We start from the raw sequence: 16992 nt of genomic DNA, 5'->3' as shown, positions 1-16992 counted from the left end.
GTGACCTTCTGTCACCTTCTTCAGGGCAATTCTGACTGGTTCACATTGCACTGCAGGACAGGTGCCCTGAAGAAGGTGACAGACGGTCACCGAAACGTCAGTGAGAATAAAGCATTGGCTCAGCGACTTGGTTTGAGCCTGTTCTTAAAGCACAATAATAGAATGTGGAGATACTCCAGCACAATGAGATGGAATTTATTTAAGATTGCATAGAAATTTATGCAATAGGCACCATCTTTGGTTTGAACCCGACTCAAAAAGCCTAAACCCTCATTCCTAACCAAGTACGTCACGTGAACAGAGCGTGATAATACAGACAGCCGTTTCAAAAGGCGACAACCGTTTCAAAGGGCGACCACCGTTTTTAAAAGGCGAAGACCGTCTCAAAAGGCGACGACCGTTTCAAAAGGTGACGACCGTTTCGACCGTTGCGAGATGGAAATCAGCGCCTCTGCCGCTATTTTGCTTAGACATTTGCATCATAGCTTGACACCAATATGGCTACCCTTGTAGCATCCATGTTTTTTTGTCAAAGCAAAATAAGACTGGTTGAAAAGTGTAAAGAAGTGACTTTACTGACCAGTTCTTTCCTGCCCTGCCCGTTGTGGTGATTTTCGTCTTTGATGAACTTGACGAGATGGATTCTCCTGTGGCTGCGCTTTTCTTTCGTTTTCTTTCTCTTCTTCTCCAGGGTGGGCCACCAGAACTTGTAGTTCAGGGGCTGTGCGTAGGGGCTGGCCGAGTCTTGTTCTGAAACAGGGCAAGACATGATAGTGCAGTGAAAGCCAGTTAATTGCACAACGGATTAATGCACACTTCTGTTAACTGCACGGAATCCCGAAATCCCGGTGCGGTACAGCTGGATAACTTCACATTACTGCACGAGCCGGATAATTGCACGAAATTCACTAGCACATAGGCCGAGCAATTAAGCGGCCTCTATTGTATCTTAATCAAATCTAAATCACATTTCAAAGGCCATCAGGCAATCTTCTTCAGTGAGCATGTTTTATATCATTTAACTTATTCTATTTTATTGTGTTCGGATCATAAGATACAAAGGTAGCAGTTACTCAAGCAACCTAGATGAAATTTGGAAACAGGCGTTTCAAACAGCATCGTTGTCTTCCGTCAGTGACTGGGAGAACATCTGGATTCGGTCGGTCGGTCGGTCGAGGACATCGTCAGATGTCAACACGGGAAGAATGCTGGACCCTCCTTCTCCACTCCTCCCTATCCTTCATCAGTGAACGTAGTTCAGTTGTGCTGCTCAGTCTGTCGAGCCCGGAATCGTGTCTATAAAGGTGGTTTTCTGCCTGCCAGGTTTTCTTTTACCCTGGACCGGTTCCCATAAGATAAGATCATTTGCCACTAGTTCTGGATGTCACACGTAGTGGCAAAAGACCTGCATGCGCCTTTGCCTGATCTTATCTGGATTTACATACGGAATTCTATAGATATATTTTTTTTCTTATTCTGTTGCATTCTATTGTATTCTATCTCTTTGGGACCAAATGACTTGAGATACATAATGCATTACAAGTGGTTGGAAGTCAGGGGCCGACAGGGTTGGACAAGTTTTCTAAAATTGACTTGTCCTATCGGGCAAGTACTTAAAAAATTTACTTGCTCGAACCAACTTTTGACTTGTCCAAACTTTGAATGTCATTTTTCTACGTATTTCCGTGGCCTTTGATAGAATTCATGTTATTGGCTCTATTTTCTGTGTTAACAAATGCTTGATGCCATGACTGTGAAAAGTAAAGAGTACATCAAAATCTCACTCAATGCCAATGGAGAAAAGCTAACTTGCCCAGTGGGGAAGGACATGCACTTGCCCGATTGGCATTTTCACTTGCCCGGGACAATAGGGCTAGCGGACTTGTCCAACCCTGGGCCGAGATCGTACGTTAACGCCACCTAGCGGAGAAGTGTTTCAGCACACCTTTGGAGCTAGCGTGAAGGTCCTCCAGGCGCATGTGCAGTTGCTTCTCCGTGAGTCCGATGAGCCTGGCTCCGGCGGCGTAGTGCTGCACCACGTGCGGCGCCTTGTTGTACTTCGTACGGAAATACCTGGAGAAAAGTTAAGTTTAGTTTATTTCGATCCACAATATCTATCTATCTATCTATCTCGATCGATCGATAGATAGATAGATAGAGATAGATAGATAGATAGATAGATAGATAGATGTGTATATACATGTGAACCAAAATACACATGTAGTTGGCTTAACGTTGACTTTTTTCTATGCATGACCCTTTTTTGTTAACCTGGGTACCATACGATACATTAACTGCGACATTACTAGTACTTTTACTTTAAGAATAAGGTATAGCATTAGTATTTGCTTTAGGTGTTAGTGTATCTATAGGTTCAAGTTATGTTGAAGGTGTAAAAAGTCTCAATGTACTGTGTTGTTTTATGTAACGTGTTTTGTATGATTCCAGGAAGACTGGCGATACATTGTACTTTTAGCTCCATTGTACTCACCAATGGAGATCGTTTGAATAGACAGATAAACGGAAAGGCCAGCTTTTATACAGTACTTACCCCACAATCTCCCCTATACCGATGATGGCCGACTTCTTCATGAACTGCGTGAGCGCCTGGAACAGCAGACCCTCTCGCTCTTTCCGCTGCCTCCTCTCCTCCAGAATCTGGCTGCTCCCGCCATCTACTCCCTGGTGCTCGTCCGCTGAAACAAGCGGGCAACGTATCATCAGGCTGCTACGGCACTCAATAAACATACTTGTCTATTTACATGTATTTATTTATTGGGTTTCTCCATATACATAGACAATGGAGGGTATGGCGGAACACCGAACAGGTATCAGAAGACACCTTTTCAAAGCCGTCATACCGAAATCATAACAATGATACATCAAATAATACATGTGTAATACACATAAATACAATTTATGCATCTACTCCCCGGATGGTACCCAGGCTACCGTCCCTGTCCTTGCCCAGCTTACCTAGACTCTCCAGGAAGCGCTCAGTGTTCGTCATCAGGGCCAGAAACTCGTCGAAGTCAATCTCGCCATTTCCTGAGGATAGCAGAATGAAAAGTTATATCAAGTCACAGCTAAGCTAATGGCAAAACCCGCCATACGTGCAAATACGTGCCAAAACGTGGGCAATCTTTTGGGATCCGTAAGTGTTACGTACCGCCTACGTACGAACTTGTAGGGAATCCGACGGATATTGGAGCACGCAGACACACCGTAGAACTTTACGTGCAGGCAAAACTTTGTGTGCAAACTTTGTGTAGATTCTATTGCCTACTCTTATCCTTCGAAACTCACTGTACATGCAATTCGTATTTTCCCAGAACTATCGTAGAGTGGAACTTGTTATGACCAAGTACAGTAGGGGCCTCTTCTCTGGATAGTTTTAAAGAACGCTTGCAGATAGATGTGCAGAAGTTAGGTGTGACGGATCGTTCAGTGTAATATAACCAGCTGCTGCCGCACCGCGTGCCTGCGAAGCTGGTGTGTTACGCCGAAGGGCGGTTATACCGGCGATATAGATACAGATACAGATACCCTTTGGGAACGAGTTTGCAAACAAAACATTGAAATTATCATCACCGTCTTTGTCTAGCCCATAGATAACGTCCACGAGTTCGTCCTTGTCCAGACAGATGTTGACGGACCGGAGAGCTTCATCCAGCTCCTCGGCGTCAAACGTGCCCCCTCCCGTGCGGTCAAACAGGTCGAAAACTTCCCTGAACGCTGCGGGGGGAAAGAAGAAAAAGAACATTCCTTGAAGAAATACGTCCATAAGAATTAATTGTAACTGGGTAAAAGGAGTTACTCATCCGGATATATCATCAAGGACTACTATCGAGTGGAGCATACTGCTCAAGCCCCGACAGCCGGTCTGGCCTAGGGGTGGGTACCGGTACAGAAAATCCAGGTCCAGAGGATCAGTTCTAGGTCAGGACCTGAACCTGGACTTGATTGTTTGTGAATAAGCAATACTCAAAACAAGTCCATTTCGCTACAAAGGAATCTGCTTGATGGAGTAAACGCTAACTGATTCTGTTAAGTTAGCTATAGACCAAGGTTGATAAAATAAACTTGAAAATTACTCCTCTTGTTATTTTCTTGGACCAACAAGCCTCAAAACACGTGAACGCCTGCCGCCGTAGTGCCGGTGTAATAAGTTCATTTTTCAATCGGTCCAACATCCGGTCTACTGAATTATTACAGGTCCGTTTTTTCCGGACCAGTCCAAAAAGAAGAAAAAAAACGGTTCTGTACCGGTACACCGTACCGCTTGCCCTTATCCGCACACAAGAAGAAGAAGAAGAAGGAGAGGGAGAAGGCTAGAAAATGCAACTGTAGTCTTGCCTTCTCTTTGCTCCATCGTGATCTCAGTGGACGTGCTTCTGCGCCGGTCTTCACTTGGGGACTTTATCCGTAAATTTTTGGTCTCACCGGCGCTGTCCATACTGATGCTGTTGTTGTTGTTGTTAGTACTGTCGGGCGGGGGAGACTTTGTTTGCTTTGGATTGGACTTGCAGTCTTCCGGTGTGTGCCCAAAGGACACCTGATACAGAAAACAGAGTTTAACAGTTAGGAAAATCCTAATAGATAAACAAACAAATGTGAGCAACAGGAAGTTAAATAACGCTCGCAAAAGTTAGGTGTGACGGCTCCATCGGTGTAATACAACCAGCTGCTGCCGCGCCGCGTGCCTGCGAAGCTGGTGTGTTACGCCGAAGGGCAGTTATACCGGCTATAAAGATACAGATACAGAAGCTGGTGTGTTACACCGAATAGCGGTTATACCGGCTATACAGATACAGATACAGAAGCTGGTGTGTTACACCGAATAGCGGTTATACTGGCTATATAGATACAGATACAGATACCTTTCTACACTCTTCGTTCTGTGGTCCACCGGTGACGTCAGCACCAGCTGTGACCACAGCCTCCTCGGCATCGTTCAACACGATGGTGGGGCCGTCCTCCATCGAACTCATGTTGTTGTTTGAGTCAGCTCTAAACAAGGCAACGATAAGATACTGGCCAGAAAGGAAAACCTGACAAAAAATACCTCCACCCCTGATGCGTCGCCAAAAACGCTCCACAACAGAGCCCTCTTAAGGTGGACTCTCACTGCACTTGTGGCACCTGTGCGGCACTGCGGGGTCCGTTCACTGTGGCGCTGTTTTGCTATTTTCGCGATTGTTTATAACCTAAATATTGCGTAATACGCAAAAGTATGACTTAGAAAACAACAAAATACACAAAACGGAAGAAAGCTTGATCTTTATCTCTGAAATTGCCGCACCGATACCCCAAGTGCAGTGAGATACCACCTTACCTGTCGTAAGCGATGTTTTAGTTTAAGAAATGTCCCGATACAAGGTATGGGGAGGTGGAGTTTATTCTGTTGGTTTTAAACGTATCTCAACATGTATTCACACATCATTTTGCTAGCTGCGCTACTTACTTTGCAATAGAGCACTGAAAATAAAAGAATACTGCTAACATGCATTTTCTTATCGATCTATAAGAATAATTTCTTACCTGAATTATAATACCTGAATAACAAAATAAAACACACATGTGCAGCTGTATAATGTAGCAAACAGAAAGAAATTTAAAACCTCTGTACATAGTGACATATGAGCGTGTGTCTTTTTACAATATCAGTAGACTTTCACAGAAATCCATGTCTTGTTCAGTTTCTAGTTTCTAGTTAATGGAATTGGTGATAATATCACAGTAACACCAAACACAATTAATTTGCCCCATTTCAAAATTTTGTACTCCAAATCCCTCAAATGATACACCCGCCCCACAGCGTATCTCTTTACAGTATAAGTTACAAGGATACAATGAAAAATAACAGTACGACTCCTCACCTTTGACCTTCAGTGTCTTCCTCTTCCTCGGCAATGTCATGCACTGCGAAAGTAGCGTTCGGGTTTTTTGAGGACTTAGTGTTGGAAGCTCTGATACCTGTAAGTTGCCGTGTGCTACGGATCTGGTTAGTGCCGCTCTCTAGCCGCCCGGTCGCGAGTCCAGGCGCCGAACTCAGTCTTCGGAGCTGGAACTTGGAGGGAGGCCCGTGCGCTGCGTCGAGTTCAGAATCGCTGGACTGACAACTGTTGGAATCAGTGGGATGAAGTGCGTTCCTTCGGAACTGTAGGTACTGGGATTTTGGTCTCTGAACGCCGATGTCTGATTTGGTCCTCCTTCTTAGCGGCTCTCCCTGAACGCCCAGTCTGGAAACCGACATCCCGGATACATCGCTGGAAGATGTGAGGTCGCAGCTTGTAGTCTGGTGCCCAGCGACCCGCCACTTATGACGTCATAATCAGACGATCATGGAAGGTTGGGTCGCTTTGACCTAGTGACAGTGACAGTGACGCCACAAAGTAACTTACTGTTGGAAACTCCTCTGACGTATTTATACTGAAAATACGAACATAGAACACATGCAATACTTTGGTTGGTTCCTAAGTTTTGACAATTTACTGGACTGTAAACGTTAACGCAACTTGTCGTAGGTAAGCAACAATGTTGGCAAAGAGGTGATTCGAGAGTATCCAGAATGTCTATCTTATGCTGTGCTATTTGTTGTTGTTATTGTTGTTTTTAGTTCGGCGCTACTGCTTGCACTATTCAGAGCGTTCCAGAACAACAAAAGGTATGTTTTGATGCCAAGTTTTGCCAACTGACTAAAATAAGGCCTGGAAGGAAACAACATGCAACATTCAAGCTTGACTTTGCATTCCAATCAAGGATTGACAGGAATGATGAATCTTCCACAAGCAACCTCCAAGTATACGTAGGAAAAACTTGCACTATACATGTACGAACATATGTTTTAATGAATGACATTCTATTACTTTGTGAGGGTTCCGTTGTTATGGTTACGCGTGCACATAGCGGTTGGACTAGAACGCGATCTGAATAAATACATTCTCTTAGCACCTACGTAACATTTTCAAGTGAAACAATGTGGCGGTGATACCATTCTAGTTTTCGCGTGCAGATTTACTAAAATTTTAGCGGATCGCAGTAGCCGAACGTAACAAACCCTTGTCATGTTCTTGGTTGTTCTACAATAGCTTTCTCTTAGCGAAGCGTCCTCGAGCGGAACTTGCGCACAGTACAGGTGGCCTTCTGATCAGCTGTGAGTCCCAGTGCACCATCTGCGCCAGCAGGACGCTACACCTTCTTATAGCATTTGTTTACTACCAGAAGGACTATGTTCAAACGTCGATTAAATGAATTGAAAAGGGTGGACCGCCCTCTAGTTTCGTCCTAAGCAGGCATTCTATGTAGCCTGTCTTGGAACATCGACATCTCTCAGTTCAGTTCAGTTCAGTTCATCCATCCGGTGACACTATGTAGTTCTTCCACACGACTCTGTCGCGCATGACAGCCAGGAGGTCTCCGTCTTGGAGACCTACATCCTCGTCAATCACCCTTCTAAGAGTCAGGGATGGTCGGCCTCGTCTTCTCTTGTCGCCAGGCTGCCAGAGAAGAACCCTTCAAGCCATCTCGTCATGACGCATCACATGACCAGCAAGGGCCAGCAGGCGTCGGTCGCGAATGACTCTAGTAATCCGTGGCAGACCATTATAAAGCTGTGTGTTAGAGGTGTGACTCTTCCAGTCAACATCCAAGGTGGCACGGAGAAGCCGGGTATAGTTCCCGTCGAGTTTCTTGCACAGAGTTTTAGTTAATGACCAAGAGTCAGACCCGTAGAGCAAAATAGACATCTCTAACGACTGCAATATTTCACGAATTTTGGACGAGGGCACTGATTGGTCCCTACAGGCTGATCCCACTATTGTGCGAACGTAGGAGCGAAATATTCCACGGAATGCCCATGCTACTTTCTACATGTATGTTAAGATGTAAAGTTTAAATCTTTCTAACCAATTTTGACGTCCTATCTGGTTCGTTAGATATATAACATGTACTATATATACCTACACTGGCTACACACAAATAACGTTGTTCTGCCCCGTGTATATGAAGAGGGTGCTGGCACAGAGACGAAGGGGCATCATTTAGCTAGTACAGAATTTAAAATAAAACATATTCCTAATGTACAGACTCCAATTGTCCTCACATTTTCAGCTTGCATTTTGTAAACACTAGTCATTGTAGATGTAGATACCACATTCTTATATCGCTGGAATTGTACTTAGCTAGAGTATAAATGTACAATTAATCACTTCATTCATTCATTCATTCATTCATTGAAAAAAGGGGAATGTGCCACAAAGAAGGAGAAGACGAAAATATCCATGCAATTGTCTTTTTCGAAATGCAAGATGAGGGGCCGCAGAGCTGGCTCCCCTCCTCCCCCCACGACTGTTGCTTGTGGAACAGCCCAACATGACGTCATGGATGATCTTCCATCGAAGCCTGTATACATGTCACATGATGTGAGCTCAAGTTCTTGTTTTCTTTCTCACCAACGTGAGTATGCGGCGTATTGAGTCGTTGTTGTCTTTTTTCGTCAAAGATTTCTTTCTTACTCGGGTCGCACACTGTCGTCTATTCCGAGAGCTGGACTAACATCTGAAGACTGAACGCCTGTCACAAAAGCGGCACTGACCAGAAGATGACGAAGAAGGGACAACATTTTCGCTCCCTACGCCACAGTGTTTTCACAGCCCGAGTCAAACAGGCCTGCCTGCTCTTAACCATCGGCTGTAACGTCGTTGTTCTACTCTGCCTACTAATGCTGGAACTGGAGACATATTACGGAGACTTCACCGTCTTAAGAAGCCTTGGAGAAAGCCGTCCCGTAGAGAGACAGAGCACAGGTAACTCCTTCTGACATACCAAGAACACGATATCCTTGTACTCCCTTCTTGTACTCTATCTAAACCAGTTGGAGCCGTGTACCTATAACCCGCATATCTGTACCGGGTCCTTGCGAGGTTAGCTCTGTGTCAGGGGGCCTTGCACTCGTTTGAGTGGAGTAACCGAAAACCGTGACCTCAAAACCAAATCCACCTGTTAAAGTCTGAACCTTTTAGATCATACACTTTGGTTTCTTGTAACGTTACGCGAATGAAATCGGGTGTACGTTTGCCTTTCGGGTATTTAAAGTAGTTTTAACACAAATGTACTTTTTCAATATATCATCAATGCCTGTGAACACTTTCTAGCCACAAAAGTGCCATACTGTTTACAATTCTGGGTTAAACCAGTCCACCTGCACTGCACTTTATCAATATCAACTTCATGTAGTTGTGCAACTAGGTTCCAAATGTTCGATAGTATTCGATAGCAAGGGTATTTTTGTGATATATCCTCTCTAACGCGTACAAAACCAACGTTGGTACTGTCACGAGTCGTATTCCTGTATCTATACCTCATTAAGTATTGATTATTGCTAAAGTTCTGCCGTTCCGATGAATTGAAAAGGTATGAATAATTCCTATAACTTATAGTCTCGCAACTCTAGAGTATGTCAGATGAACAACAAAAGGCACAAATCTGCTAATAATCGGTTCTCTGGCAGAGAATGAGATCATTGTCCAGTCGGTTGTAAGGAGTGCTAAGCCTACATGTATAAGGTGACATAGAATACACACAAATCCGCACAAAGGGACGAAGAACGATGTTTCAAGTTGGAAAAGTCTCAATTTGGAAGTGAGACAAACTGTAAACAGAGTTCCCTATATGTGACGTTGACAAATGACTGGTTCAAAAATGTTGGGTTGATGCATGTACTTGTCACTGCAATGACCGTAGCTGGCCCCATTCGGGTCAAATAGCAACACACCAAATACGAAGATCGTCTGTGACAACATGTGGTTTGATCTTAGCCGACCCAACATTTTCATTGTAAAATAAAAAACGCCACAAAAGTTTCTCTTCCTACTAAGATCATCGAATCAATCTATTATAGAATACAAGGGGCATTTTATTTTTAACTTTCTTCAAAGAAAAAGTCAAACCCCGTAATAGTTACGTAGATTTAGTACCCTATAGATTCATCCACTTAATATTTGTATGTTAGAATTAAGTTTATCTACATGTATTTAGACCACATTCATTCATTTCATGTATCTAGTCTTTCTTCACTTGCAATTAGCCCCATGGGCATGACTTTGCAATAAAAACATTATAAACAAATGTAACCTGTGATATCCCAGGTTTCTCTGAGGCAGACTTTTGGGATTAGCGCCTGGTTCAATACATTTATACCGGTTGCCCTCAAATTACTTGGGTTACGCCTGCAGAGCATTACAAGTCAAAAATAACCCGCTTATTTATATCAGGGAGCACACGTGAGTTCGGGGTTAGGAATGAGGACAGGTTGTACACCTGGTTCTGTTTTATTTATTTAGAAGGCACAACCGCACACCTCTGCAGCATGTCAATGTTGTGATCTACAACAGGTAGAAGCTAAACAGCACTTTAACTTACACTGTAAATTGTGCCAGAAGGAACGAATTGTGCTTTATAATAAAAAAAAGAGTTTCTGTACTTTGAACATCTCAATGCAACGGATAAATTTCTATTTTGATGCACCTAGATAAACCCTGTATATCAAACATTATCTGTTCCTATATATACACTTGTACAAAGAAGCGAGAAGATGTTGACCATCCTGATAGCTTAGCCCCTCACATGGTTAAATTGTATATTGTTTCTGCTTGCTGCATATATGTCTGTTCGCCATTCTATCAGCGACCTGTACCTAGCCCTGTTTATTCACTCACTCACTCACTCACTCACTCACTCACTCACTCACTCACTCACTCACTCACTCACTCACTCACTCACTCATTCACTCATTCACTCATTCATTCATTCATTCATTCATTCATTTATTCATTTACTATGCCTTAGTCTGGTTCCTAGATGCACAACAGTCCACCGCAACTCCCATCATGCAACCGCCAACACTGAGATACGTCATCATCCGGGACATTCCAGTCCTACTGACAAGCAGTCACGTGACCTTCAGCGAATACGAGCGCCTCAGACGATACCTTCCACCCTATGGCTGGGCCAATGTTTCATTTGAAGGTTAGGCTGCCTTGAATGGCTGTACTGTTTGATGGATTATCGAGAAAACGATGTTTGTTTAGCTGGACTTTAGAAACTCCAAGGCCGACACGTTTCAAAATAAATATCCGGGGTTAGAAGCCTTAGAAAACCAAGCTCAGTTGTTCCACTCCCTTGGTCAAGTGTAAAGTTTCAGGATTTGGACTTTCCTTGAGTGCTCTCCGTCTGTTAAACGGATAACGACCGCTCGGGTTAAGCGAGAACCGTTTGTATTGTCTGTGTTCCAAGATTTCGAATTTGTTTCAGATGTTGTGTCTGCTGCAAGACATTTGAACGGCACGCTTCATCGGTCGTTATTCAATGAGTCGCAAGGAGGCGCGCCTGTGCGGTGTGCTGTGGTGGGAAACGGCGGGATTCTGAGGGGATCTGGGAAAGGGGAAGAGATAGACGCGCATGACTTCATCTTCAGGTAAGATGAGACGTCACAATCACATTCGGGAAACATACCAAACGTCATGACGATCCGTCAACACCTTCTGAAGTTATTCTCGTCCGAAGTTTGAAACAAAATCGGCTCCTGCAGTTACTAAAAAGCCGATAGGAGCCCAAAATTTCCAGCACTGTCCCAATTGCTATATTGTTATAATATCACTCAAACCTCACTACCACTTACGTTACAAGAGAAACCGAAACCGACAGTTCTATTTCAGTACAGAAAAGATGGCGACCCCTACAGGGTCCCTAGTTCGCCAACGGTATTTTTCCCTGCTAACTCGCCTAGCATGCTATCTATCCATTCGGTCAGAGTCTACTATTTTTCTAGCGATATGTGGAGTCTAGTACACATGTTCCTGGTCATGGATACTTGGATTTACTTAGCCCGTTAGCTACCATATATAATTTGTAGGTAGCTAATCTTCCTGGACTTTGGGACATTATTCATTTAAAGATTTTTATTTTTTATTTTTTAAACTTTATTCAATATTTCAGCATAATACACAATAGCACATACATATACATCATTGGAGCACAGTGGAATAAAAAAAAACATTAACATGAGGTATAACAAAACTGGGTGAGAGAGAGAGAGGGGTAACAAGCGTTGATCATTGGTCTGTGATTGACTTAACAGGTGTATCTAAGGGATATCTATCATTGGCATATTGGCAATTTTAGCTTTAAAGATTCATTTAAAGATACAAAGGTACAAGACTTACAGATTACATGAATTATACTATTTATAATATTTGTATCCCTTTGCTCCCACTTCCTTCCGAACGTTCCCAGAGTGAATGCCGCTATAGTGAAGGGTTTTGAGGCGGATGTCGGCAGCCGGACGTCCTTTTACTTCCACACCGCCACGACTCTGCAGAACTCCCTCCGCAGCGCCAAGAAGTACGGCTTCGTGCACGTGCCAAACACCACGGTGAGAGAGGCCGTCTGATTTGTCGCATGTTTCAATAAGTTCCGAAAATAATTTCATCAGGTTGGTAGAATATAGCATATATGAGAATTCTTATGCACAACCAAAATTGGACTTACTTGCTGACGTTTCGATGTCTGTCACTGAGTGTCAGACATCTTCCTCAGAGCTTCTAACTGGAGTTCTACCACCACCTACATCGGCTACATATAGCGGCGAGATGCAGAACTCCAGTTAGAAGCTCTGAGGAAGATGTCTGACAGACATCGAAACGTCATCAAGTAAGTCCAATTTTGGTTGTGCATAAGAATTCTCATATATCCTATGTTTCAATAAGGTTTCATAACGCTATCTCCCTGTCTCTCCTCAAACAGTACTTTCTTGGCATTGCTCCTACCAAATGAGCTTTCATCAAATCCTACAGTGTATGATTTCACATTACTTGTCCGTCTATTGAGAGCCTTTCAGCATAACACTACTCACTAGGCTTGCCTTTGCACTCCCAATATCGTGCACGTGCCAAACACAACGGTGAGAGAAGCTGTCTGATTTGTAACATGGTCCAAACTAGTTGAGGGGGTTGGGTCGAAGAGGTGTAAAGATTAAAGCTGTAAATATGTGTTCTATTAACCCACTTAATTCACCTGTCCTGTCTTTCGCACACAGAAAATCAGTTTGTTTTCATTTCCCATAGCATTTTTCCTTCATTTTCCCATGTCTATTTGTACCGGTCACTTGTATTGTATTTAACCCATGCGTAGTCTGCCAATAATCTCAAAACATTCAGGCTAGGCAGTATGAAAGAAGAAGAAGAAGAAGATTACATTCTAACGGACTTCCGAAGGAAGGGTACCCGTACGTGCTTTCCAAGCAGAGGTTGGTGGGGAAAATCGTGGCTTTTTCTTTCATCAATTTTTTTTTCGATTGGCAGGTGGGAATGTCGGTCGAAAATAATCTTTAGAAAAATCACGATTTTTCCCACCAACCTCTGCTTGGAGAGTAACCCATACGCATATTACACGAAACAAGCCCTCACTGCAAGAGTCAATCACGAGTCACTTACATGACAGTCAGTGAGAGACTGAAGCCAGACAGTTTACCCTAGCCTAGATTTTTTGAGTGCTTTTATAGTGCAACCTTCCTCCTAAAGATGTTTTTTTTTTATTGAACAAACACATAAAGGCAAAATAACAGACAAGTAGCGGCCCACTCAAGTTAAGACAACTTATATCGGTGCCGCTATTAAAGGAAAATAAGAATAACATATGATTGACAAGATGCAGTAAGTCTGTACAAATGGTATAGTAGTATATTGACTGGTAGAAGCGCAAGTCCTGGTACCCTCCCCCCACCCCACCCCCCCCCCCCCGGAAATTTTGGTAGGACACGGAACAAAAGAACATGGTTAGAAACGGCCAGTTCGCACAATGTAGTTCTGGGTTGAAGACATAATCAAACAGTTTGTGGAATAGTTGCAAAGGGAAGTACCAAAAAGTAGTAAATGTTTGATTTCACCATCAGAAAGAGAGAAAATATCGGAAAGATGTCCTACGATCCTGATGGATGGTTTTAAAGTGCTTATTTCATACAGTGTATGGTGTACATGAGTAAGACTAACCAGTTGGTCTAGACGCAAAAACATCTGTTTATGTTTGTTTGTTTGTTTGTTTTCAATGTAAGGAGACGGTTTATGTCGACATCCCTACCTTCGAGAGGGATTACTTGTTTGTTGACGCCGTGTTGTCATGGAAACCGGTACAGAGAGGAAAAGACGCCGGCAAATCGTAAGTAATGCTGTCTTTTTACCAAAATAAGATAAATATAGAAAAGGAACTTAACCGTATCAGGATGTAGATCACATTGCAAACACTTCGTTGACGAAAGTTAGATATCAAGGTAATGATATACATAATGTACACTATACAAAAGTTGCTCAAGGTACTAGATACATCTTTGTACTACGGAGGTTGTATTTTCTCTTGAAACATTTAAATCTAAAATCTAACGCCACCAGGCGACAACTCCTCGCCTGTTTAGCGCAGTTGACCCGTGAAGGGCAGCAGAGTCTTTAAAACGCTGAAGGCTGCTGCCTCAAACGAAAGAAGAGAAGAAAGTTTTGTAGTCACTGCTGGCGGAAAACAGCGAATGCAATCTGAAACTTCTCAAAAACTATCCAGATGGTTGAGCAACTTTTGTAATGTGTACAGTATGAGCAAGGAATCATGAAAATACCTGCTTTCTCTGGCATTCCGAAGATACGATACAGCGTGAGCACTGACACCGCCATGTTGGTTTCCGTGCCTGTATGTTGTACACATTGGTTGTATACCTTTCAATATGCCAATTAAAAAAGCAACTTTGCATATCAAACACATTGTTGTGACGTTGGCCTGTTGTTCCATCCCAGACCGCCAGGGGTGTTCGGGCACAGACCGGAGGCAAGCCGGTTTAGAATGCTCCATCCGGACTTCCTGTCCTACCTGAAATACGGGTCAGTTATTTCTCCCTGTCCCTCTCTCTGTCTCTTTCTCTCTCCTTACCTCTTTGTCTCTCCCTCTCTCTTTCTCTCTCTCTCTCTCTTTCTCTCTCTTTCTCTCTCCCAGGTCTTTATATCTATCTTTGTTATCTCTCTCTTGCCTTCTCCTTCTTTATCTCTCCTTACCTCTTTGTCTCTCTCTCTCTTGCTCTCTCTCATTCTTTATCTCTCTACCTCTGTCTCTAGCTCCCCCTCTCTCTCTCCTTACCCCTTTGTCCAGTCTCTCTCTCTTGCCTTCTCCTTCTTTGTCTCTCCTTACCTCTTTGTCTCTCTCTCTCTTGCTCTCTCTCGTTCTTTATCTCTCTCCCTCTGTCTCTAGCTCCCTCTCTCTCTCTCCTTACCCCTTTGTCCAGTCTCTCTCTCTTGCCTTCTCCTTCTTTATATCTCCCCCTGTCTCTAGCTCTCTCTCTCCCTCTCTCCTTACCCTTGTCTCTCTCTCTTTTGCTCTCGCTCCTTCTTTATCTCTCCTCCTCTTTGTCTCTCTCTCTCTGTCTTACCTTCTTCTTCTGTATCTTTCCAAGTCTGTCTTTCTCTTTTGCTTTCTCTTGCTCTCTCTCTTTTCTCCTCCTCTCTGTGTTTTGCTCTCTCTCTCTCATTGTTTGTCTCTCTCTTTCCCTCTGTCAGTCAGAACTACAAAGAATTTAGGAAGGAATTGCATTGATATATTTCGCTCTTAGAGGGCGCTCTTACACCACTGACTAACAGCGCCCTCTGTCTGCAGGTGGCTGAACTCCACGCGTGGTTACGGACGCTTCGAGGCCATCTACCGGCCGTCCACGGGCGCCGTGGCCCTCCTCACGGCTGTGCACGTCTGCGACGTCACCGACGCGTACGGCTTCATCACGAAGACGTGGCGGAACTACACCAACCACTACTACGAGAGCACCTTCAAAAAATTCACGTTTTTCGCGAACCATGATTTTAACTTGGAGATCAAGCTGTGGGATGACTTAGACAGAGCGGGAATCATGAATCTATACAGGGGAAATATAACGGGAGGGTAGATTAATGCCACACTGAATTTTATGGATGACATCCTCTGTAGACCCCAAAACTAATGCGCGAGGGCAAAAAAAGAGAGAGAAATCCCGCCCAAAGATCTGTTAAACCACAGGACTGAAAATCCAGTACATTCTTTTCCAGGTTTGGTTTATCTTATGTTCAGGTCCACTAAGACTGTGGTGATGAGACACAGTCGTCGCCATTTCAATAACGTTTTATTGTCATTATTGTTAGAAGAGGGAACAAGGGACTGTGGCCCTGGCACGTCTTCAGGAACAAAGACGAACTTGCAAGCGAAGTCATACTGTGTGTGGAAACCAACACACGAATAAACACATGCTGGGGGAGCCCTACAGACTTACGTAGACCAACTTCCTCGGGAAGGAGCGTTAAGGACCTAAAGAAGGCTACAGAAATGCCTGAAAAGATGACAAGGTTACACTATACAAAATCTCTGACTAATCATCAATAAAAACTTATCGTTTTACGCTTTGTGTGTTTTGTTCTCCTTTTAGCCATACTCTTACGTTTTGCATGATATTCCCAGCATAAAGTCAAGGAGAACACAACGTCAATTTAGAGCGCAAAGCGACGCACCCAACGTGCCGCAGTCCAGTGAGCTGGCTCCTTTAAAACTAATCTCCAAGTAGATCCTACGGTGCCATAAGATGTATCAAAGCTGGCCAAGGAGTATAGCTGACCAAAGGGAGTCAAACGGGCACCGGAGTAAGAATACATATAGAATGCAACACGGTGTATTCCGTATCACCCGAGGTACCAGCCCGGCCGCGGGTCGGATCGCCTGTAGGCCGAAGGCATATTTATGTCATACCCACCTGATAAAACACATATTTCGATGCGAAATGCACCAGAAGTTGTTGTGTCCTCGAACAAAAGATTGTAACGACAGTAATTCTAACGTCCGAATGCGGCATTCGACTTTTCAACCGTGCTGTATTCGGCCAGTTCAAAATAGTTCGATTTACTTGAAGGAAGCCTGTGTGATACAGCTTTAGAACCTGTG

The 16992-nt window shown here is 43.7% G+C and overlaps 2 protein-coding genes across 3 annotated transcripts in view; one reads left to right on the top strand and one right to left on the bottom strand.

Moving 5' to 3' along the window:
* Positions 1-6385, bottom strand: part of LOC118405381 — a 56978-nt gene extending 50593 nt beyond the window's left edge. For both annotated transcript variants that reach the window (XR_004829898.1, XM_035804865.1), the window contains exons 1-8: positions 5880-6385; positions 4881-5010; positions 4357-4555; positions 3592-3735; positions 2977-3048; positions 2552-2696; positions 1946-2073; positions 581-750 (exon numbers count right to left, since the gene is read on the bottom strand). Coding sequence is in view for 1 of the 2 variants with exons in the window: in XM_035804865.1 (XP_035660758.1) it covers positions 581-750; positions 1946-2073; positions 2552-2696; positions 2977-3048; positions 3592-3735; positions 4357-4555; positions 4881-5010; positions 5880-6256 (1365 nt within the window). In the remaining variant the exon portion in view is untranslated. The remainder of the gene's footprint in view (positions 1-580; positions 751-1945; positions 2074-2551; positions 2697-2976; positions 3049-3591; positions 3736-4356; positions 4556-4880; positions 5011-5879) is intronic.
* A 1969-nt stretch (positions 6386-8354) lies between these two features.
* Positions 8355-16455, top strand: LOC118405477 (alpha-N-acetylgalactosaminide alpha-2,6-sialyltransferase 2-like). Its single transcript, XM_035804980.1, has 7 exons — positions 8355-8807; positions 10849-11028; positions 11314-11476; positions 12295-12433; positions 14111-14214; positions 14838-14921; positions 15688-16455. Exons 1-7 carry the CDS (start codon positions 8603-8605, stop codon positions 15968-15970), a joined length of 1158 nt encoding a protein of 385 aa, XP_035660873.1. The 5' UTR covers positions 8355-8602; the 3' UTR covers positions 15971-16455.
* Positions 16456-16992: the final 537 nt, after the last annotated feature.

Source organism: Branchiostoma floridae, chromosome 18 (genome assembly GCF_000003815.2).
Source record: "Branchiostoma floridae strain S238N-H82 chromosome 18, Bfl_VNyyK, whole genome shotgun sequence".
NCBI classification, from domain to species: Eukaryota; Metazoa; Chordata; class Leptocardii; order Amphioxiformes; family Branchiostomatidae; genus Branchiostoma; species Branchiostoma floridae.
Note: the sequence above shows the minus strand (reverse complement) of the source record. Positions and strands in the feature narration are given on the sequence as shown.

Bases quoted from the DNA above. Each gene is read 5' to 3' on its own strand.
- LOC118405477 (XM_035804980.1), top strand. From the start codon at position 8,603: ATGACGAAGAAGGGACAACATTTTCGCTCCCTACGCCACAGTGTTTTC. The intron at 8,808-10,848 runs GTAACTCCTTCT...ACTATGCCTTAG, and splicing joins CGTAGAGAGACAGAGCACAG to TCTGGTTCCTAGATGCACAA. The intron at 14,922-15,687 runs GTCAGTTATTTC...CTCTGTCTGCAG, and splicing joins CTGTCCTACCTGAAATACGG to GTGGCTGAACTCCACGCGTG.